The sequence below is a fragment of the Myotis yumanensis genome, unplaced genomic scaffold, assembly GCF_028538775.1.
Source record: "Myotis yumanensis isolate MYYU_CA2020_CCGP unplaced genomic scaffold, mMyoYum1.0.hap1 SCAF_8, whole genome shotgun sequence".
NCBI lineage: Eukaryota > Metazoa > Chordata > Mammalia > Chiroptera > Vespertilionidae > Myotis > Myotis yumanensis.
In genome coordinates, this window is record NW_027223759.1 from 14,353,024 (window position 1) to 14,375,654 (window position 22,631).

The 22,631-nt window shown below is 42.9% G+C and overlaps 1 protein-coding gene and 1 long non-coding RNA gene across 6 annotated transcripts in view; both read left to right on the plus strand.

The window, feature by feature from the left end:
- The window catches only part of LOC139014966 (uncharacterized), a 40,940-nt gene extending 31,153 nt beyond the window's left edge, over positions 1-9,787 (plus strand). For 2 of the 4 annotated variants that reach the window (XR_011472389.1, XR_011472391.1), the window contains exons 8-11: positions 1,041-1,098; positions 1,176-1,292; positions 1,782-2,561; positions 9,001-9,787. This is a non-coding gene — a long non-coding RNA (uncharacterized lncRNA). The remainder of the gene's footprint in view (positions 1-1,040; positions 1,099-1,175; positions 1,293-1,781; positions 2,562-9,000) is intronic. The other 2 variants (XR_011472390.1, XR_011472392.1) reach the window with 2 other exon arrangements.
- A 3,976-nt stretch (positions 9,788-13,763) lies between these two features.
- Positions 13,764-22,631, plus strand: part of CCNYL1 (cyclin Y like 1) — a 38,608-nt gene continuing 29,740 nt past the window's right edge. For both annotated transcript variants that reach the window (XM_070421984.1, XM_070421985.1), the window contains exon 1: positions 13,764-14,197. In XM_070421984.1, coding sequence (XP_070278085.1) covers positions 13,972-14,197 — 226 coding nt within the window. In that variant the 5' untranslated portion in view covers positions 13,764-13,971. The remainder of the gene's footprint in view (positions 14,198-22,631) is intronic.

Here is a 22,631-nt window from a genome sequence, read left to right on the forward strand (position 1 = left end):
AAAAGAAGGAAAAAATTAATAGTCTCACTATCCTGAATAGCGATTAACATTTTAGTATATTCCATTTCAGTTCTTGTTGAGCAATGTGTCCTTATGGGGCTGAACTTATACTGAAATACCATGTAGTATAGTCTTTATTTTATAAATGTAACATGTCATAATCATTTCCCCATAGCCTTAAAACTTGTTAGAAATAAAATTTAAGTAGTTACAAAATATTTTCTCATGGATATACCATGTATTTCATATTGCATATTTCAATTGCTTCAATTTTTCATTGCTATAACTCTGCAAGAAATATTTGTACATGTCTTTTTATCTAGGATTTTTTAAAATTAAGGAACAAGCCTTGATCTTCTACAATTTATGTTTTAAAATGTATTTTATTTTAATTCAACCAAATTTGTTGAGTATCTACTACGTGCCAGACAACTTTTCCCTATAAACCTATGATGGTGTTTTTTCCTCTCATTGTTAAAATCATTACATGCACTGTAGAACATTTGGTGCGTGTGTGTGTAAAAGAGGAAGCATAGAAATGAGGGAATTCAGCTGTCTTCTTGTTCAGTTTATAGGATCTAAACCAGCAAATAGAAAACTACAATTAGAAGAGCATTTGCTGGGCACTTACAACATTGGCAAAACAAGTTTACTGGTTAGATGCAAAGGTGACCGAGTGTAGGTTTATTTCATTGGACCTTTAAAATATGTTTGCAGTGACCCAGCAAGGCAAATCAGGCTACATCCTTCCCAGACTCTCTTCTCCTATAATTCTAGGATTTGATGACAACTTTTGTAGCTACATTTTGACAATTAGGTTAGCTTACCAAAATGTCTACTCAACCAAAACCCACCTATTAGAGCCACAAACTCCATCTCTTATATATTTCAACTGAGAGAAGCAACACTAACCCTGTGATCAATTTACCCCACAGCAACCATTTTTTAAAAATTAAAACCTGTATGTATTTTAAATAAATCAACAACTGATTTTCTGTCTTACACACATATGTAGTAGTGCTGTTTTGCTTATCTTTCAGGTTCCGCAACAGCGGAGAAAAGAATTTAAAAGTCATAATGTTAAAATCTGGAAATAAGGTGAGAAGTTGTAGATAAATTTGGGGCATGGGGTGGGGGGGTCAAAGAATAATAAATTCCTGTTATTAAATTCTCAGCTCCAGCACTTGGCTCTGGCCCAGAGCTCGAACTGGGAGGGCCCTGCCTGGGGATGCGCATTTGTGACTCGGGAATCCTAGGGGACATAGCAAGCCCTGGTTGAAGACTCAAGCGCTGTAAGTCAGTTTGTGATTATATGTATGTAATACAACAGACTGAGGTGACTTTAGAAAGGAGAAAGGACAATAGCTTATTGTGTAAGAAGGGACTCATTTCTGAAGAAAGAAAAATGACAGTCGTGTACACAGTTCAGGAAAATAAAACATCTCTTCACAGGGGAAATGTCTTTTGCACCAGGCAGGGCCGGCTCTATTGCCAGATTCTGTCAAAAGCTGAGGCAATGAATGTATGTCAAAAGGTAATTTAAAGCAATAGAAACCTATGGTGTGTAAATAGCTAACCACTATGTTGTATACCTGAAGCTAATATAATGTTGTAAGTCAACTATAACTGAAAATTAATAAGAATACCCCACAAGGAAAAAAGCTAATAGAAATTACTGCAATTTAGGACTTCAATAATGTTCCTTAACAATGTTCAGTGGTGAGGAAGAGGAAACTCAAAATGAATAACAGGAAAACGACAAGCTGGTTTTCATTCTGCAGGAATAGTTTCTCTTCTGTTTCCACCACTAGCCTGTGACGACTCAAAAATCTAAGAAATGGCTGGAATCAGAAGCCACAAGGGTAGATGCTGACCCCATGTCTCCGAGCCCAGGCCAAGTCCACACAAAGTGAGGCTTGCCGGAGACCGATGGATGCCTTCTCGGCAGATTTCTGAAGATGGCAGCTTCTTCAACTCTCTGTTTCGGGGCCAGAACCCTGAAAGGTGCAGAGACAAATGGGGCGTGTGCTGTCTCCTTCTTACCTCCTCTGTCTCGTGTGTTTATGGGGTGTTTCTCCTGTTTCAAAACCCGATTAATTGGACTCTCACAATGTGTTGACTTTTTCCTTGGAGTCAGCACGCACCTTTCGAACCCATACCCACTGTCCCTGTGCACTAAAATGGAGAGAATATGAAGTTGGGGGCAGGCAAGACCAGGTGTTAAGCCCTGAAGAAGTGGCCTGTGCCTCACTTTCCTCATCTGAAAAATGGGAAAACAGTGAGCTCCTCCAGGAGGGATAATTACACACGAAGGTCACTTGACACAGTGCTTGGCACACAATCATTGAGCAGCTGCTTAGTAAGGAAGAGACTGAGCTTGGAGCCAGACTGCCAGGATTTGAGTGCTGGCTGTCACTAACAGCCGTGTGGCCTTGGGCAGGCCACTTCAACTCTGTACCTCAGTTTCCTCATCTCTAAAATGGGAATAAGGAGAGCACCTGCTTTGTGAAGAAAGAGTGAGTTAATATGTGGACAGCACTAAGAATGGCGCCTGGCACACAGTAAGTTTTCAACATAAATCTTAGCCATTCCCTAGAATAAAAATTAGCAAATTATTTTTCCTATCTCATGAGGTTGTCGGGAGATTTATATAAAACAACCCATAAAAGTACATAAGACAGCTTCTAGTTCATATTAAGTACTCAAAATTAGATATTACTTTGGTGATTATTCTTACTATGATTATTGGTATTTTACTATATTGCATAGTTCTGTATAAGACAGATTTTTACATTTCTACCAACAATGATGTGTTATTAGTAATTAATTAGATGCTATCATGAGTTCATATAAACCAGGGGTGGACAACGTCTGGTCCGTGGCTGTATAAGGCCTGAGAAATCATTTGGTCTGACCCTGTCAAGGCAACTGCAGGCCGTACTTGAAACTCAATAAATCTAGGAGATTTTTCATAGCAATATGAATTTATAATAAGTGATTATATTAAGTGAATGATGTTATATATACCCAAATGGCCTTTACAGAAAAAAGGTTCTCCACCCCTGGTATAAACTGTATTTTCATGTATGTCTGAGAAAAGACCTGAACTGAAAAGCATTACAATAATATAATGAAAGAAAACAAAACATTGATTAGCCTCTCTTGAGATGCCTTATTTTACTGCTTCCCAACTCTAATACAGACTTTCTGAGTTTTCAATGTTTTACCGTTTGAGTGAGTGAAAGATATGTTTGTTTCCTTCAGTGATTTGAGTCAGGCCCTGGTAATCAGCTAAAGTGAGCTCTGGCACTTTGAAACAGTGTCTGTTGACAGAAATATATTTGGCATCACTGGGGAATTTCAAACAGTGTCATGCTCCCTCAAGCCCAAGGTGACAGCATGATTATGGAGTACAAATGTGGCGAAACAGTTGTATGCTATCATTTCTATACTGAACACAGGGTCGTGTTAGTGTCCAGTTAGCAGTTACAAAGATTAAACTCTAGTTTTGCAAATTGGTGAGAATCAGTTCCCTCCCTTCCCTCATCCCAGAGGCATATCTGATTCACTCCTCCTGGAAGAGGTCGGTTCACACGAGGTTTTCTTTTGGTCTTGCCTGGGTATTTCTGGTGCAGAAAATCTCCTAATGGTGAAATTAAACTAAAAGTCTAAGAATTCAGAAACTGATTAGCCTGGGAAGAACTCGTGTGGCTCTGGGTCTTCTATAACAACCCTGTATTTTTCTAAATGAAGAAGTCACACGAGGAGGCCCTTAGAGCTGAGGAGCCCGACTTTGTCACCTTGCCTGGGTTTCAGGTTTTCTGAAGGCCTTTCCGAGGTCAAGAGGAGACAGGCCACGTCCATACTAAACCAAACCAATCCAAAAGCAGAAAGAAAAAGAAGAGAAGAAGAAATTCCAAAAGAGGGTTACTAAACCTGTGGTATTTTTTTTTTTTTTAAAATAAGAGTTTGAGCCAAACTGATGATATATGCCCAGAAGCAAGATATCAAATGCTTCTCTGTGGTATATTTTATTTTATTTTATTTTATTATTATTCTTTTAAAAAAACTCACCCAAGGATATTTTTCCATTGATAGTTTTAGAGAGAGTGGAAGAGAGAGGGAAAGACAGAGAGAAATATTGACGTGAGAGAAACACATTGATTGGTTGCCTCCTACATGGGCCCCGACCAGGGCCCCAGTGGGGAGGAGCCTGCAACTGAGGTACGTGCCCTTGACCGGAATCGAACCCCTGGATCCTTTGGTCCACAGGCCGACGTGCTATCCATTGAGCCAAACTGGCTAGGGCTGTGGTATATTTTATTTTATTTTTTAAAATGTATTTTATTGTTTTTTTTTACAGAGAGGAAGGGAGAGGGATAGAGAATTAGAAACATCGAGAGAGAAACATCGATCAGCTGCCTCCTGCACACCCCCTACTGGGGTTGTGCCCGCAACCAAGGTACATGCCCTTGACCGGAATCGAACCTGGGACCCTTCAGTCCACAGGCTGACACTCTATCCACTGAGCCAAACTGGTTAGGGCTGTGGTATATTTTAAATGTCAATATCTGGTAAGTAAACAATTCAACCCACACAAACACATTTAGTTTAATATAATTGCACTATTCCCAAGGTGATTAGGGGTTTATTACTTATTATTATTTGTTAGTCCTCACCCGAAGATGGTTTTTCCACTGATTTTTAGAGAGAGTGGAAGGGAGGGGGAGAGACACAGAGAAGGAAACATCAATGTGAGAGAGACGCATCAATTTGGTTGCCTTCCACACCCGCCCCAAACCCGGAATAGGGATTGAGCCTGCAACTGAGGTACATGTCCTTGACTGGAATTTAACCTGTGACCCTTCAATCTGAGGTCTCACGCTCTAACCACTGAGCACTGGCTAGGGCATTAGGGGATTTATTAAAAATATTGGCCCATAGTTCATGACAGATGTGATCCAGTAATGAGATGGTAAGTCATGAATTAAGTTGGACAGTGATACTGTCTTTCTTCAACCCACCAACCCTTTCCTGTAACTATAGGTAGAGTCTGGTGCATTGAGGCTTTTTGTGACAATGAGGACCCAGGCCAATGGCCCTCCCCTTCTTAGGCCCTCCTATGAGTATCCAGCTCATAGAAGTACCACTGACTTTTTAATGTCCACTCTCACCTGTGGTCGAGTGAGTGAGTCAGCCCAAGAGTCTAGGCTGAACTGGCACACTTACTTATGGCACCCATATTTTTGTTTATGTTTCTGAAAATATTTTATGTATTGATTTTTTTGAAAGAGAGAAAGATAGAGAGAGAGAGAGAGAGAGAGAGTTATTTCCACTTATTTATGAATTCATTGACTGACCCTTGTATGTGCCCTGACTTGGGATTGAACCTGAAACTTTGGCATATTGGGAGGATGCTCTAACCAACTGAGCTCCCTGGCCAGGGCCCTGTTTTTTTTTTTTGTTTGTTGTTATCAGTTTTATGGGTTTGTTGCTCTTTGAGAAAGATAATTAGTTTGGTCTCTTGTTTTCAATGAATAATAATCAAAATGCAGCCTATGGAAGAATGACAAGTAAATGTTAATAGAATCAGTAGGTCTTGGGTAGGGGGCTGTGCAGAACATGGAAAGACTAAGTAGGAGGCAAAAATACGTTACTTACATTCTTTTTTAAAATATGTTTATTGTTGAAAGTATTACAGATGTCCCCTTTTTTCCTTATTAACCTTTCTAGCCCCACCCCAGGCCTTCACCACACTATTATCTGTGTCTGTGGGTTATGCATATATGCATACAAGTTCTTTGGTTAATCTCCCCCCAACCACCCACCCAGTTACTTACATTCTTAAAGGAAGTTACTGATGGGGGCTCTTTCCATGAGAGAGGACTCCTCAGTAACATAGGAGGGGGTCGGAAACTAACAAAAGCCTCCTGAGAGGAGCATGCAGTTCAAAGTTCAGTCCAACACTGTTATTGCTCATGCAGCATTACCTCTGACTTGATAGGAAATCAGGAGTTTCCAAATTGGGCGGGGTAGCCATTAACTTCATTCCCATACTTGAGTAATGGAGATTGTCCACTTCCCTGAATTTTTATTTGCAGATATCAGATGAGGCTTTCATTTCTCCATTCCCCAGGAAGTCAGGAATGAGGAAATGAGAGAGAGAGAGAGTTAAGGAGAGAAGAGGAAGGTGGAATCTTGGCAGTTGGAACAATTGATTAGGAAGGCTTGAGTTGGGGTGAAGATTGGAACTTGGGTCTAAAACAGAGAGAGGGAACAGACATAAGGGAGGGGTGGGGGAGGAGCCAGCTGGCCTTAAAATGGGGGAGGAGAGGTCCCGCTGAGTGATCCTGTGGAGAAGGACTCATTGAAAAGTCTGGGCTTATTTTAAATTACTGCTTATCAGATTGGGCAGCAGGATGGCCCAGTGGGATGCCAGGAGTACCAAGAGGGCTTAGGACTTGGGGCCAATGTTCCTGATGCCCCTCCCCCCGCTTCTCACGGCAGACTTTTCAGATGCACTGCTAAATAGTTTAGCTGATGAATAAGAGGGTTACACATATTTTGGTACATCTAGTCCGGGCTTCATAGGAGCCAAGGACCTCTGTTAAAGTGTCAGGTTTGATGGTTCTCCCGTGGTTTCCTATTTCCCCCAGAATATAATCTGAAGTCCTTTCTAAGGACCCAGTGGTACCCTGCTTCCTCTTCTAACCTCATCGCCTTCCATTCTCCCCTGGGATACTCCTCCAGAAATCTGGCTCTTTGCTTTCCTCTATTGCAAAGAACCAAACTCCACTTTCTGGCCTTTGCAATCACTGTTCTTCAGATACTGCAGGGCGCGCACCTTCTCACGTCATTCAGACCTCTTTCTCTGCCCCTGTATTAGATACAGCTGCCCGACAAAGTCCCACAGGCTAGGTGGCTTACACAGCAGACATTAATTTTCTTACAGTTCTTGGGGCTGGAAATCCAAGATCAAGGTGCCAGCAGGATTGGTTGCTCCTGAGGGCCACGAGGAAGGCCCTGCTCCAGGTCTCTCTCCTCGGCTTATATAGGGTGTCCCAAAATTCACGCAAGAAGTAATTTTGATAGAAAACACAGGTTTATAATTAAAAATTGTAAATGTTTTATTGATTTATAAAGTATACAGTATAGGGTTATGTATGGCATAGCACATCGGGTAAATGGCCTCCATGGCTTTGCTGGCACATACGAAAAGCCGTGGTCTTCATTGTCCCTGCTCCTGGGCCATAATTGGTACTTGGTAATGCTTATCAAATTGAAGGGATTGAAATCAAAGGGCAACAGATATTAGAATCTGATTCAATAAACCAAGTAAAATTAGGCTTTTATTTTTTGTTGTTGTTAATGCTCACGCAAAATTCAAATCTTGCGTGAATTTTGGGACACCCTACAGATGGCCCTGCTCTCCCTCATGTTCCCTCTATGTGCCGGGGTCTACACGTCCTCTTCTTAAAACCTCACCAGCCATGATAGATTACCTTATTCTAACTTATTGCATTCTAACTTATTACCATATTTTGAGGAACTGGAAGTTCGGACTTCAACCTAGGAATTTGGAAGGTTGGGGAGGAGGCACAGTTCAGCCCATAACAGCCTCTTCTCAGAGAAGACTCCCTGATATATGCAAAATAGTGTTCCTATTGACGGACACATCTTTATTCATTCATTTTTTTGAAGGCCCCCTTTACTTAAATGTCAACCCTAGGGGTCCCAATTCTTTGTTTTGTTAACTGACGTATCTCCAGTGCCTAGCTTACCTACGCCTGGAGAGTTGATAACATGAACAAATGAATACATATTATGAAGCCATTACAAATTACTCTGCAAAATAGCAATGACAGAGAAAGATGCTAAAGGTGTATTGTTTTTCTTTGTAAAGCACAGTTTTAAAAAATGCATGTGTAGCATAGTTTCATTTTGAAATCATATACATATAATTTATCTTTATTAAAATAAAGCTTGGAGAAAGATGCAACAAAATGCTAATAGTAGGTGGCTCTTGGGGTGGGATTTTGATTTAGTTTGATTTCTCTCATTGATGTGTATTTTCTCATTTCATCAGTGATTATATGTTGCTTCCATAAGAGGAAAAAGACAATACAACTTATTATAAGTTATTAGGAGATATTTTGTCATAACTTGTAACTGACTAATAAGTGAGAAGAAAATACATGGTTTGCCTTTTTTAATGCGGAACGGTGGGATACACAGCAAGTGGGCAATTTCTTACAGCCCAGTGGCTGAGATCACAACCTATGGAGTCCAGCCAGGCTGCCTTCAAGGTCTCACTTGCCCCTTTCTCAGGCATATGTGTCATGCATACTGAACCTAAGTCTCTCATCCATAGATTGGGGTGATAATGGTACACACAAGACGGGGCTGTCTCTCAACTCTGGAGCAGACTGTAATTGGATATCAGTGATTTGGAAATTTGAGGACATGAAGAGTGAGAGAGCAGCCCAAGTATTTGGCTGTTCCTTTGTTCCTTTTAAAGGGCAGGCCAAGTAATAATATCCAAATACCCATCACATTGCTTCTGGGCTCAAGACCTGCACTGGGGGAAGGTGAGTAAGGCACTTGCGAAAGGTGCCAAATTTAAGGAGACACCAAAAAACTCAGTAATCAAGATCAGTAATATTTTAATGGGCTATTTTTAAAAAATCATGTTAAAATTTATAATGAGCAAAATATCAAAAATTTTATTAAAGACAGGCTAAGTATTACTGTTTTCTCCTATCCCTCAAGTGCCATTACGGCTCAGCACAGCACCCCATCCAACCACAGCCTGAAGGTAGGAAACCTTTAATTATTCAAGTCATTATTAATTCCTACTTAATTACAATCAATTATCCAATTATTCTGAGCCACAGAACTGGCTTGGCTCACTCTCTGACTGGCCTTCCGTCAAGGCCCTGGAAGGGTACCAGTAGGGAATGTGTATTTTTCTAACCCTGTTCATTTCTTTCTCCTCTACAGACACCTAATCACAGTTGCTACCTAATCACAGCCTTCTTACCTCATCGAGGACTCCGAGGGGCAAGTTTTTCCTGTTCTTTTATAGAAACATAAAATGCCAGCAAAGCATGATTTTTACCCAAAAGAGCACTAAGCAGACTTTGCAGATGTTACAGACTCCTCCACTTCTGGGGAAGGGCACACTGACATTGGCATACCTTGCTTCAAAAATAGACAACAGCAAACAGTGTGTTCATTCCATCTTTTTCCCAGGAGAAGGGAAAATCCTTCTGTGATGAGGTCAGCTGGGTTCCCTGTGGAGAGCTTCCCTGCGGGGCTTTCATATTACTGTGTCGTGGGATTTTGTGGGTATTAGTTTATGCATGTAAAGCATTTCACGGTGCACATTCACATGGAAATTGCAAGTTAAAAGTAGCAAAGATAATATTTAAAGCGTGGTTTCATGCAGTGGTTTTATTGGACAGAGGACAACTCATCCGCCGATACCATAGATTCTAAGTTGCTTTATTAAAGTAATCACTAGAGAAAAATAGAATGTTCTTAGCATGTAGGTTTTAGAAAATTTCTGCTCTTTTCTCAATTTGATGTACATAAATGTTGTTCTCAAGCACATAAATTGAGGCATCATGGAATAAACTTAACCTATGGCAAATTTGTTTCTGAAAGCACCTGCAGAAATCTGTTTCTTTCTAGCTACTAAAAACTCAGAGACCAAAAAGAAAGGGGGATCACTCGGATGCCAAGTATTGCATAGGACTTACAGGGTGTTTAGCATCATCCATTGTAAGGTGATGTTCCGGATGAGCTTCACAACAGTGAAGAAACTGGCTTTGAAAGTTTTTTTCTTTAATTGATGGAATGTTGCTCACCACACTTTCCCCTTTTTAGATTCATGTGTTTACATGAAAAAAAAAAAAAGTGAAACACTCGGATTATATCGGGTGTCCTCCCAAAATGAATACACACACTTTGAATAATTTTAAAGGCAGTGTTTACTAAAATACATTTCATTTTCAAAATGAGCTGTCAGCTGTTAACTTATGTATACACTTTTGGGGGACACCCTGTATGTCTGTGTCCAGTAAGCAATCTGACTACACTGAGACCACCAGGCTGTGAGAGAGGCCCGGCCAGTCCCACATGTTCCAGCTTTTGCAGGCCAGGCACCTGACATGTGAGGGAAGAAGCCGTTATGGACGCAGGAGACATGACCTGGAGAAGAATTGAGGAACCCAACTGACACCCGGAACTGACACTCCAGATGTATGGCTCCATGTGAGCCATCTGGGCCATGCCCAGTTGCTACACTCCAGCTGAGGCCCTAGGCATCCTGGAGCAGAGATAAACCATCCCCAGTGTGCCCTACCTGACTTCCTGATCCACAAAATTGTGAGCATTATAAAACGGCTGTTGTTTTAAAAAATGCTATAGAGGCCCCGACACCAAAAGCAGAGGCACAAACAAGAATAAAGAACACTAAAAAGTAAGGAATCGTTATAACCCTTCTCCAATTCTGATTGTTGGTATTCTCAATTCCACTTTTTATGTATTCATTCATTCAAGAAAAGTGTATCGAGACAGCTACAAGGCAGAGATTATACTTAGTGCTGGGGATTAATAAACAATAAAATAGGTCTGTTCTTGGGGAGTGTCTAGTTTAATGGGGGTGTCAAACAAGTAAACAGTTTCCATGCAATATGATTCAGGGCTGCCCTACTGTAAGGCTTTGCAGAGAACTAATGGCACTGAAGTTGCAGAATCTTCCAGCCTGGAGGGAAGCAGAGAAGGCTCTGCTTGAGATAAGCTTCAAAGAACAAGTAGAGCTCTAGCCAGTTTGGCTCAGTGGATAGAGCGTTGGCCTGGGGACTGAAGGGTCCCGGGTTCGATTCTGGTCAAGGCCACATGCCTGGGTTGCAGGCTTGATCCCCAGTAGGGGTTGTGCAGAAGGCAGCCAGTCAATGATTATCTTTCATCATTGATGTTTCTCTCTCTCTTTTCTTCTCCCTTCCTCTCTGAAATCAATAAAAACATATATATATAAAAAGAGAATAAGCCATAGACACAGACAATAATGGGATGGAGGCCTGGGTGGGGTCAGTGTGGGTTAGAGGGAATCAATTGGGGGAAAATACAATGGGGACATCTGTAATATTTTCAGCAATAAAGATAAATTTTAGAAAAAAAAACAAGTAGAGTTTTACTAGTTGGCCACGGTGGGGTGGCGCTAATGCTATGGCTGCAAAGAACAGGGCAGTTTGGATTTGGACACTGTGGTCTCAGTTTTCTTTTGCTTTTCCTGGGCAGAGTGCTGCTTGCATAACTAATTTTTTTAGAGAAGTATTCAATCTGTGTGGTAAGTACGACTGAGAAGGAACAGCTCATGGGATGTGGAGGATTAGTCAACCTAGGCTCATGGAATGAGCACCCTACAGAAGCCTGGCCTGCTCAGCAGAGGAGCCAAGGCCTTAGACCTTAGACCACCAACTCCCCCCCACCCCCACCCCACCCCCTGCCACCCCCAACCCCCACTGCAATGCAAACAAAGTTTTTGGTTTGTTTTTAAAAGCCTGCTTCCTGGTCAAATATGACTTTTTAAAATTTTCAATTACAGTTTATACTCAATATTTTGTATTAGTTTCAGGTGTCAAATGTAATATGGCTCTTAAGATAGATTTCCTGGCCTCTACATCCATCCAGTTTGCTGTCCTAATCCCTTCTGATAGAAAAATTCTAGAGGTACTTCAAGATGGATGCTATGCTGTGAAGATAAAAAACAGATTTGTCTCGCCCAGCCAGCATGACTCAGTGGTTGAGCATCTACCTATGACCCAGGAGGTCGCCGCTGAATTTCTGGTCAAGGGCACACATCCAGAGTGTGGGCTGTGGGCTCCATCCCCAGTGGGGGGTGTGCAGGAGGCAGCCAGCAGAGCAATGATTCTCATCATTGATGTTTCTGTCTCTCTCTCTCCCCCTTCCTCTCTGAAATCAATTTAAAAAAATATTTTAAAAAAACATATTTGTCTGCACAGTAGGGCAATAGGGTCACCACGAGGAAAAGATTGTCCTAAAGCCTAATGAGCTTTGTTTCTAGGGGACAAACTTGGTTAAAAAGACTTCTTCAAACTTCTCCCTGCTGTCAAGTTTAATGAAACTCCTACAGCGTTTCTAACATCAGCTTGATCTGAGGAGGCTGCTGTCAAAAAGGCTCCTAGAAGAAACAGGAGAATAATGAAATTATTGCAAGAAAAATGGTTCTAATTTCAGTAAGGCAGGGAAGGAGGGGGAGGGGCAGGAACTGGGTGGAGGCAGGCCAAGCGGGGGAGGGGAATGAGGGCACCTGTAATGGTGTTAACAGGAAAAATCAATATAAAATATTTTAAAAATAGATGGAAGACAACGTTTTCTAGCAAGGGAGAAAATTTATGGAAATCTTACGCTTTGTAAACAATATGGAAGAAGCAATTTGAAGCTTACAGACAGTGTGTGCCTGGAGGAAGCTGCTTGTGCCTGGGTGACACCATCTAGTCTGGGCTGCCCTGGTTAGTTCCGGATTAACTTGAGGATAAAACTAGCAGAACTTGGTATTATTGTGAGGGTTAGGAGCACATGTGCCTTAAGAACTGAGAAAGGCTAATCATCCTTGTTGCCACTTCCTGCCCATCATTATACTGCCTTTATACCAAAAACCGAGTTCAATGAGCCCAGGAGTGTTCCAGAAACTGAAACTGAAGTCTTGTGAAACGACTACATCAGCTTCATGCATTTACACTCACTTTCAGAGGATGTGTTCAAAAATAGTCATTCCTTTCTGTTTTAAAATTGTTCTGTGCAAGAATGGACAAATGTTAAAAAAAAGAAAGAAAAGAAAACGATGCTTTCAGAATTTTCCGAATGACAAGTTGGTTGATGGATTGGTGTTCTAAGTTTGCAGATTTTGTCAAAGAAAAAAGATAAATTGAAAATATTACAAAAAAAAGAGAAAATCTGGGGCCTCCTGCCGTGGGAAAGCGACTTGGTGACTCCCCGCGTTCCCGAGCTGGGAGGGACTAGCTGGGTCCCCTTTTCCTGATGAGGAAGTGCAGGGTGACGTGTCCTCGAGGCTCATTCAGGACACACAGTCATCGCTGCTCTGAGAGCTGGACCACGGCCCCGGGGGTGGTGATGGCGAGCTGCCGGCGAACACTAACACTTTTGGGTGGCAGAGAGGAGGCGCATTTAGATTCAAACACGGTCACCAAATGAGGGTAAACTAAGCGCACTCCTGAGCAATACATAAATGAGCTGTCAGACCCGGTGAATCCGACTTGCTAGCTGACTGGCTTTTCACCAACGGGGGCTTCGTAGAGCCCAGGGACGGAGGACTTCGCTTCGCTTCCCGCAGGGCCGGAAAGCTCCGGGCGGCGCGCGGTGAATGGAAAGCCGAGTCCGCCGCGCGCCGGCTGGGGGCGGGGCCTCTGGGGGCGGGTCCGCGGGGACGGGGGCGGGTCCGGGCCTGGTGAGCCACGCCTTCTCTGAGAGGCGGGCCGCGTGGAGAGAACACTGGGCGCGATTGGCCCCTCGTCACCACGTGATCCCAGAACGCGTTCCGGTTGGCTGGTGCCCGCTCGGACAACGGCTTTCAGTTGAGAGGCGGTTGCGGGCGGAGGAGGAGCTTGGGCTGCGCTCTCTTCTCGCAGTGGTTGTAGTTTTCGACGCCGGTCTGGTCCCCACCCCTTTTAAATAAGTCGGGCTGGGCGCAGCCCTCACAGACTCGGCAACGCGGGGGAGGCGGTAGCGGCTCGGCGGCGGGGGGTGCGGCCGGGCCCGGAGCCCTGCCCGGGGCCCGGCGGCCCGGCGGCCGGGCGGACAGCGGGAGAGGCCGAGCCTGCCTGCGCGGCGCAGCCCGGGGCTGCCGGTGCCGGCCGCGCCATTGTTGGGGGAGGGGGGCCGGCGGAGCGCGGCGGCGGCGGCGGCGAGGAGAGTGGACACCCCATGGGGAACACTCTGACCTGTTGCGGGAAGCCGGATGCCAGCCCCAGCCTGGGCCGACGCTCGGGGCCGGCCGAGCCGGACGGCCAGTCTGAGGTCTATGAGGCGGCGGCCGGGGACGCGGTGGCGGTCGCGCCTTCGCCGGCTGCCCCGGAGCCCGCAGAGTTGGATTTCGGCACCGGCGAGGGCCACCATCTGCAGCACATCAGCGACCGGGAGATGCCGGACGGTAAGGAGGCGGTGGGCGGCGGGGGCTATCGGGGTACCTCTGGCCTCCGTTGCGCCCAGGGGTCCCCCGGGAAGGAGCCACCGCCTCGGGCCCCTTCCTGCCCGGAGCCGGCTCTCCCCGGGCTGGCACCGGGAGGAAGGCTGGCTCCGCCTGGCGTCCCCGCCCCTTACCCTTCCCGGTCCTGCGGGCCAGTGTCCCTCTTCACCCCCGGCACCCAGTTCTTCCCTCATGTCCCTTCTCCGCCCGCCCAGCCCGAGACCCTTCCGCCCTCCGTCCGGCCTGGTCATGGCTTTATTGAATGTCTGGTGGGACTTTGTAGGGACTTTCGGGTATAGGCTCTCCCACCGCCACTTCGGAGCATCCATCCGTTCTCCCCCGTCTTCACCTGCCCAGACGGTGCCCAGGTGAAGGGGCCGGGCCGGGGCCCGCTGGCAGCCTGGCCGCCCACCCCTGGAGGTGGTTGATGCCCGGGGCAGGTCAGACGCAGACATTCTAGGGGGGGTTATTCAAGTTCAGGACAGAGACCGGCAGAGGAGGGTCTGTGTGCTTTAAGCACGCAGTTTTCAGTTGCTTTATTTCTTCCAACTATCGTTTGAATACAGAAGGCAAGAGAATGTGGGAGAGGGAACTTAAAAGACCTGAAGGATGTGGAATGTTAACTGAGAATGTGCGCCCCCCCCCCCCCCCATGTTAAAGTCTGATTACTTTAAAATTCCCACTTGGATGCAAATATGCCTTGTCTTACTCCACTGACTGAACAGACTTCACTCTCACGTTGTCTGCCCTAAGGGAGAGATGGGGTGGTTCATGAGACTGTGGGTCAACGTTTCAAAAGAGAAAAAACTAACAAACATAAATGTAGACTTTAATGTGTAATAGGAAGGTCTGGGAGTTAAGATGCCAGGTCCTGCACAGCAATGTTTGTCTCCATGGCTCGCTCTCCTTCCTCTCCCCTCCTGCCCGTAGGACCCGGTTCACCTTGGAGAACGTTGAGTAAAAGTTGTCAAGACCTAACAGCTGGGTCGGGCGGAGGGAGGAGAGAGGAAATGTCTGTTTTAAAATAATTCTGGGTAGCAACATGGCTCATAAAGACTGTTCTTTGAAGTAGAAAACAATGAGTTATGAGATGTTAAAGGCCCATTTGTTTCATGTAAATGCCAGAGGTTATTTGATTTCATAGAGAAAATGTCTTATAGTTCTTACTCTATTCAAACTTTAGTTGAGCTTTCAATTTATTTAAAAGTTAGAATAATAAGCCTGTGGACATTGGATTTGGCTTTGTAACTGGGAAGTACTTCCTTTTAAGAATATTCAAATATTGTGGGGGAAAAAAGGAACCAATTATGTGAATTAATTGTACCTTTAAACACAAAGCAAGTAAGTTCTTGTGAAAACTTTGCTCTTAGGTGCTGTAAGGTAAGCCTGTGAGTGATTTTACGAACCAGTTAGTAGATGGGTAGTGTTAGTGAGAGACCAAAATAGGACCTTTATATATTCTTTTAAGATTTACAATACATTTTCATGTATATCTCATTTGCCCCTGCTAACTGCAAATAAGACCCATGCATATGTTCTCCCTATATTACCAATAAAGAAAGCAAGACTTAAGAGATCTGAAATGAGCCCGGCCGTGATGGCTCAGTGGTTGAGCATCGGCCTATGAACCAAGAGGTCACGGTTTGATTCCCAGTCAGGGCACAAGCCCAGGTTGCGGGCTTGATGCAGGAGGCTCTCTGTCCCTCTCCCTTCTCTGAAATAAAAAATATATTTCAAAAAAGAGATCTGAAATGACTGTGTAACACAACTACAGCTACTGGACAGAAAAGCTGACATGGAGGTGATAGATACACCAAGTTCAGTTCTTGTGCTTAAAAACCTCTTTAGAATGCAGCTTATATTTAATAATTTCTTCATAGAGTGAGTGGGGCTATCTTAACTTACCCCAGTCTTGATTTTTCCATCGAAATTACTGTTTTATTTTTTCCATCACCATTTATGCCCTCTTCCATCAACATTATTGTACAAACTCAGAAGCAACATTTACCTTTCCATTCTATATTTCTTTTTAAAAATGTATTGATGTTAGAGAGAAAGGAAGAGACAGAGAGACAAAGATATTGATTTGTTGTTCCACTTATTTATGCATTCATTGGTTGATTTTTGTATGTACCCTGATGGAGATCGAACCCAGAACCGTGGTGTATTGGGATGACGCTCTAACCAACTGAGCTACCCGGCCAGGGCTCCATTCTATATTTCTAAATTCCTTATGATGAATAAGAATAAAAGAGTAGAAGTCATGAAATAGCATGAATTTACCAGGTAAACGAGTTGATATATTTTAAAGAGTTCGTTCTGGTGACTTCAAATTGAAGCCAAGAATGCCTCATATAGAGGGACTTGTAGAGAAACCGGTAAGAGAGCAGGTAAGGTAACAAGGATTAAGCATAGGACTATGATCAGGAGTGTTAAATCAGAAGAGTTGAAAAAATAGAGTTCATAAGTACAGAATTTACCTTTTTATGTTTAACATGATAGTTAAAATTTCATTTCAATTTGTTTTTATTTTTGGGGGGAAATTCAATAAAATGATATAAGGAACCTCAAATTTCAGCATTTGCTATTAAGTTTCCATAGAAACAAGTCAGAACACTAAATATAAAGACAAGCACATTGAAAGTTTTCTTTTGATGTCTTTATTTCAGACAGTTTTATATCAATTTCCCTGGAAACCAAGAAATACCTACTTATTTCAGCTTTTCCACAAAGGAGAATTATTTGGTTACTTATACAAAATCATACATGAATGATGCTCTGAAATACAAGAACATGATTTCTTCAAGTCATTTCAAAGAGACATTCCAAGAACCTAGTATAGATTTCAGATAGACTTAACAATAATTTTCTACTACCTTGCCTTTTTCTAACAGTACTAGTATATATAATATAACTGATGGTAGTATCAGTAACACACACACACACAAACACTTAAGATTCTGTTATCCAATTTATTACTCATCACCTTTTATACAGCCTTTTATGTTCTGACCTTCTGAGCTTTGCTCATTTCCTGGCTAAAGGTGCTTTCTCAGATGACCCCTTGCTCCCCCTACCCCTAAGAAGTGAGTAGGGAAGGAATTGGCAATATTATGTGGAAAAACCTCTGAGCAACAGATCTTTCCTCTTTCCAGTAGCTATTTTAAACCCTCTTTTTTGCTTTTTTTTGTATGGCAATATTAATAAGTATTTGATGTAAAAGATTTAGAAAATCCAGAAAAGTCACTCACTTATACCCAGAATATCAAGAACTTATATTAATATTTTGGTGTTGAACTTTATGTATGCACATAAACACATTTTGTTTGTTCTATGAAAAGGAGGTCACTCTCTATGCGCTGCTTTGTAACATTTTGTTATAAAGAGAAGCAATGACCTATAGCTCTGGGAATTGTGTTTGACACCTGGAGAGCGCTCCAGGATGCATTTCCATCCAACTGCATGCCCTCTAATAACTATTCAGTGTACCATCAAATGGTTGGACCACCATTCATTTACCCATCCTGTATGGTTGGCCATCTTTTAAAGTGAAACCATATACAATCCCATAATAATGCTTTATTCTGGGGACACAGTTAAAAGTGGATGCATTGAACCTCCCTGTAGAATTCAGCTAGTATTCTTTCTTATAACTTAACTAGAGGCCCAGTGCATGAATTCCTGCACTGGTGGGGTCAGGCCGGCCCACCCTGCGGGGGTGGGGTGTGAGGGGGCGTGGGTGCACAGTTGGCAGGCAGGCCCTGCCCCCTGGTGGCACTCCTGTGGAACTCCCAGTCAAGGGAACAATTTGCATACAGTGGGGCCTTGACTTAAGAGTGTCCCGACTAACGAGTTTTTCGAGATACAAGCTGTCTCTCCGCCGATTTTTTGCTTTGAGTTGCGAGCTAAAATTTGGGTTACGAGCCAGCTTCAGATACCCCACCGCTAGTTGGCACAGCGAACGTCACAGTGAACGCCACAACATCAGCCCAGCATCACGTGTCTCATTCGTTCACTTTTGATTTGACATAAGAGTAATTTGAGTTACACGAGTAATTTGAGTTACGAGCTCCATCACGGAACGAATTAAACTCGTAAGTCAAGGCCCCACTGTATTAGCCTTTTATTATATAGGATTAGGATGTCATTTTGTAGTTAAGGCATTTTAACATTAAATATTATTATCCCAAATTAAAGTATCCATTGATTGTCACTGGACATCAAACCTCTTTTAGGTTTTTGTGGTTCTTATGTCTTTAATTCTGAATAACTACTACTCTAAGATCTGAAAGTAATGTTTATTTTAGATAATAAACCAAAAGATAGCATTTGATGAAACCATAAAAGATATAGGAAAATTGGGAGAAACTTTATTGGTTTTAGGTGCACTGAAGTGGTTAGATGTCTATTGGGCACCATTCCAGATATAGGACAAACAGTGTTATACAAGACAAGCCCCTACCTGTAACTTAGGTCCTTACATTCCAGAGGAGCCTCGGGGCAGACAACACATGAACGGGTAAGAAAGTCAGGGTGGTTAAAGACAGCTGCTCTCCTAAGTGACATCGCGAGGGAGCCATGTGAGGATGGAGGAGAGGCTTCCATGCCGAGTTCCTCAGATGGCAATACGCCCGAGTGCAGGCAAAAGGACAGAAGGACATGGCGATGGCTGCAGCAGAGAGAAAGGGATGCCAGGAGAAATATAGTGGATAAAGACTTTGTATGCCTAGTGGACCTTGACAAAAAATATGACTTTTAGTCTAGTTGTAATGGGAAATAATTGGAGGATTATATGCAGGGAAATGATGTTCTAGAAAAAGAGAGGAGAGTGAGAAAGAAGCTACTGTTTGAGAATAGGGGGGAAGCAGGGAGCCCAGGTAAGAGGCAACAGTGGTTTGAACAAAAAAACAGTAAAGGCTTATTTAAAGAAATTAAGTGAATCTAAAAGTAGTATCAAAGGTCTGAATGGACCAGTCACAGAAAAAGAAATGCAGATTACATTTGAATGTCTTCACACAAAAGAAATGCAAATAAAACTATACTATAGTTTCTCTCCTATTGGGAGAAGACCCATAAACTTGGCATTGCATTCTTTGGTAAGGCTGTGAAGAAACAGTTGCCTTCATATATTGCAGGGAAATGCAAAATAGTTCGACTCTATGAAGGGGACATTGGCATAATCTCAATGTAGATGGATTCATTAAGAAATCCTATTTCAAGGAATTTATCCTGAAGACATACCCCATAAATATGAAACCACATATTCACAAAGTGTTTTTTTAAAAAATATATTTTTATTGATTTCAGAGAGGAAGGAAGAGGGAGAGAGAGAGAAACATCAATGGTGAGAGAGAATCATTGATCGGCTGCCTCCTTCACGCCCCCAACTGGGAATCAAGCCCACAACCCAGGCATGTGCCTTGACCAGAATCGAACCCAGGACACTTTAGACCACAAGCCAACACTATATTCACTGAGCCAAACCAGCTAGGGCTTCACAAAGTTTTGGTGCATTATTTTTAAAAGAAAAATATTAGAAATAACTCATGACCAAAAGGTAAACTAGTACATCCACACAGGAGAGAACTATGGAGCTATATAAAAAAAAGTAAGATCTCTCTTTACTGCTAAGTGGTAATCTCTAGGATACATTACATGGAAAAAAGGAAGGAGAGGATATAAGTAATCTATATGACAATCAGGGAAAATATTATTTGCTTATTTAAAAAAATCCACAGAGAAATTCTTGCTAATTGTGTGACTCTGTTATTCCTTTCTTTTTAGTGGGCAGCCAAAGCACATACTTATTTACTTAAGATGATGCTTAGGAATGGTTAGAGTAGAAACTTTATACATTTTCAATGCAATGCCAAACATTCTCATTTTACTTTTGAGTTAATTTGTTAAAGCTTTGTTTTGTCATTTATTGTGATAGATACACACACACACACACACACACACACACTAGGGGCCCAGTGCACGAATTCATGCACCTTGAAAGGAACTGTGGGCCGTGAGGCTGCGGTGGGCACAGGGGTGGGTCTCAGCCCATCCTCCCGCTGCGGCTCTTGGTTCCCTGTCTGCCAGCAGCCCCACTCCCACCATGACCACTCCCATGTGCTGATGGCGCCCTCCCCACTCACACTGGGCCCTGCTTGTACCCGCTGATGGCGCTGAGTGATTGGGACTGGCACCAGGCGCCAGCAGCGGGTGTGAGCAGTGGCTCCGGCTCCAGCTGCAGGTAAGAGCAGCCGGCTCTGGTGCCGGCAGAGGGTGCGAGAGGTGCCTGCCGGCCCTGATTGCCCCTCAGGAGCAGGAGGAGGTGGAGAAGCCCTTAGGGGAGATCGGGGCCAGCAGCCACCGCTCACACCTGCTGATAGCGCCGAGCTAATTGGGGCTGGCGCTGGGCACTGGCAGCGGGTGCGAGTGGCGACTCTGGCGCCGGCAATGGGACCACAGTGCATGGGAGCAAAGAATTTTCAGTAACCACCAGAAGCTCACCTTGATGACAGCGACGGGCACCCTGCCTTGGTCTGGCACCCCCGCTCACCTGCTCCACCATCCTGCCATGGCCAGCGCTCACCATGTTCTACCCTCTGCCACCTGCTGCGGATGCCTGCCATGTTCCATGTGCACCCCCTGGTTGTCAGCACACATCATAGCGACCAGTTGTTCGGTTGTTCTGCTGTTCGGTCTATTTGCATATTCGTCTTTTATTATATACAATAGGATTATACAGATTGTGCTTACATTTCATTTGATTCTCACAATGGTTTTAGTATAGGAATTATATCTGTTTTTCATTTGAGAAGACAGGCTTTGAGTGGTATAAATTTGAGTTGTCCAAGTTTTGAAAAATGATGCTTGCTAGAGCAGGAATGTTAATTCCAGATTCATGGCACATAGAAATAGAATTTATATATTGACACATCATGTGAGCAGCTTTGGGGATACTACCTTTTTTCTCACCCCCATTTTAAATTTTATTAAAGCAATTAAACTGTACGGTTAAAATAGTAACATTGCATAATGTGAAATGAAATTGAGGTAAATTGCAACTTAGAAATAAAGTCTGAGACACTAAGCAAAGTGCTTTTTAGAAATACAAAAAAAAAAAGGGTGCACTTCTCTATTTGAAGTGTCACATCTTAGTCACTAAAACATGGATTGATGATTATAACAAGGCAAGACTGAGAACCAAGGTAGAGGCAGCTAAATGAGTGGTTTAGAAGCCAGAGTTAGGGTCGCCAGAGGCTAGAAAATCAGAAGCAAGACTCAAGGAGTGGTAGACTATATGCACTTTTGTGAGTCAGGCCAGTTCAAGGCCACCGGGTAGGAGTTACCTGACTGAGGTGAAAAATGTGGACTCAGATAAAATCACCAGTGTGTATGATCATTCTTAGAACCCAAATTTTGTGTTTGGGCCAGGAAACTGATATAATGTGTAGTAAATGCAATGTGTAGTATAGGGATGATAGAGCACTTCAGTAAATGCAGGAAGCCTTAAGTAAACAGGTGTCAGCTGTTGGTCCAGAAATTGCTGACATTTCTATTTAATTGGAATATATTGACATCACAGTCTTTCTGAAATATGCTACTTCTGTCAAATAATTCCTTGGTCACCATCCTCATATTTTGACAAGGAAAAATAATTTATTGACAGTTAACAATTGCATAACTTTAGTACTATTAGTCTTTAGTAATGCATTTTATTTATTTTAAGGTTGCTTATATCTTCATATTTTTAACATCTATGCAACTGAAATGGATCTTAGAATTGATAGAATCTTAGGTTAAAGGGAAAGCAGTATTCAATGTCATTGGGGTTTTACATATTTCTTCCTCTTGGAAATATTTACATTGAGACCTTAGTTTAATGTTTTAAAGTCATACTTTCCCTGATACCTATTATGTTGTCAAATTAAGTTGGGATTTAAATTGATAATACAAAAGTGGTAGGTCTTTAGAATGCAATTTTAATCACAACCCCTAATCATGAGTCAAGAATATTTCTTCTAAAACATTCTTAGAGCTCTAACCAGTTTAGCTCAGTGGGTAGAGCATCAGCCTGCTGACTGAAGGGTCCCAGGTTCCATTCCGGTCAAGGGCATGTACCTTAGTTGCAGGCACATCCCTGGTACAGGGTGTGCAGGAGGCAGCTGATGGATGTTTCTCTCATCGATGTTTCTAACTCTCTATCCCTCCCCCTTCCTCTCTGTTAAAACTCAATAAAATATATTAAAAAAATAAAACATTCTTAGAGTTTTCTAAAGAAATAATTTTGGGAAGGATTCACATGTAAGATGCACAGTAATTTCCTGTGTGTGCATGTTGAGGGGGGCAATGATGCTTTGAGTCAAACTATTAAGTCATGATTTGCTTAATAGTTTTCAGTCTT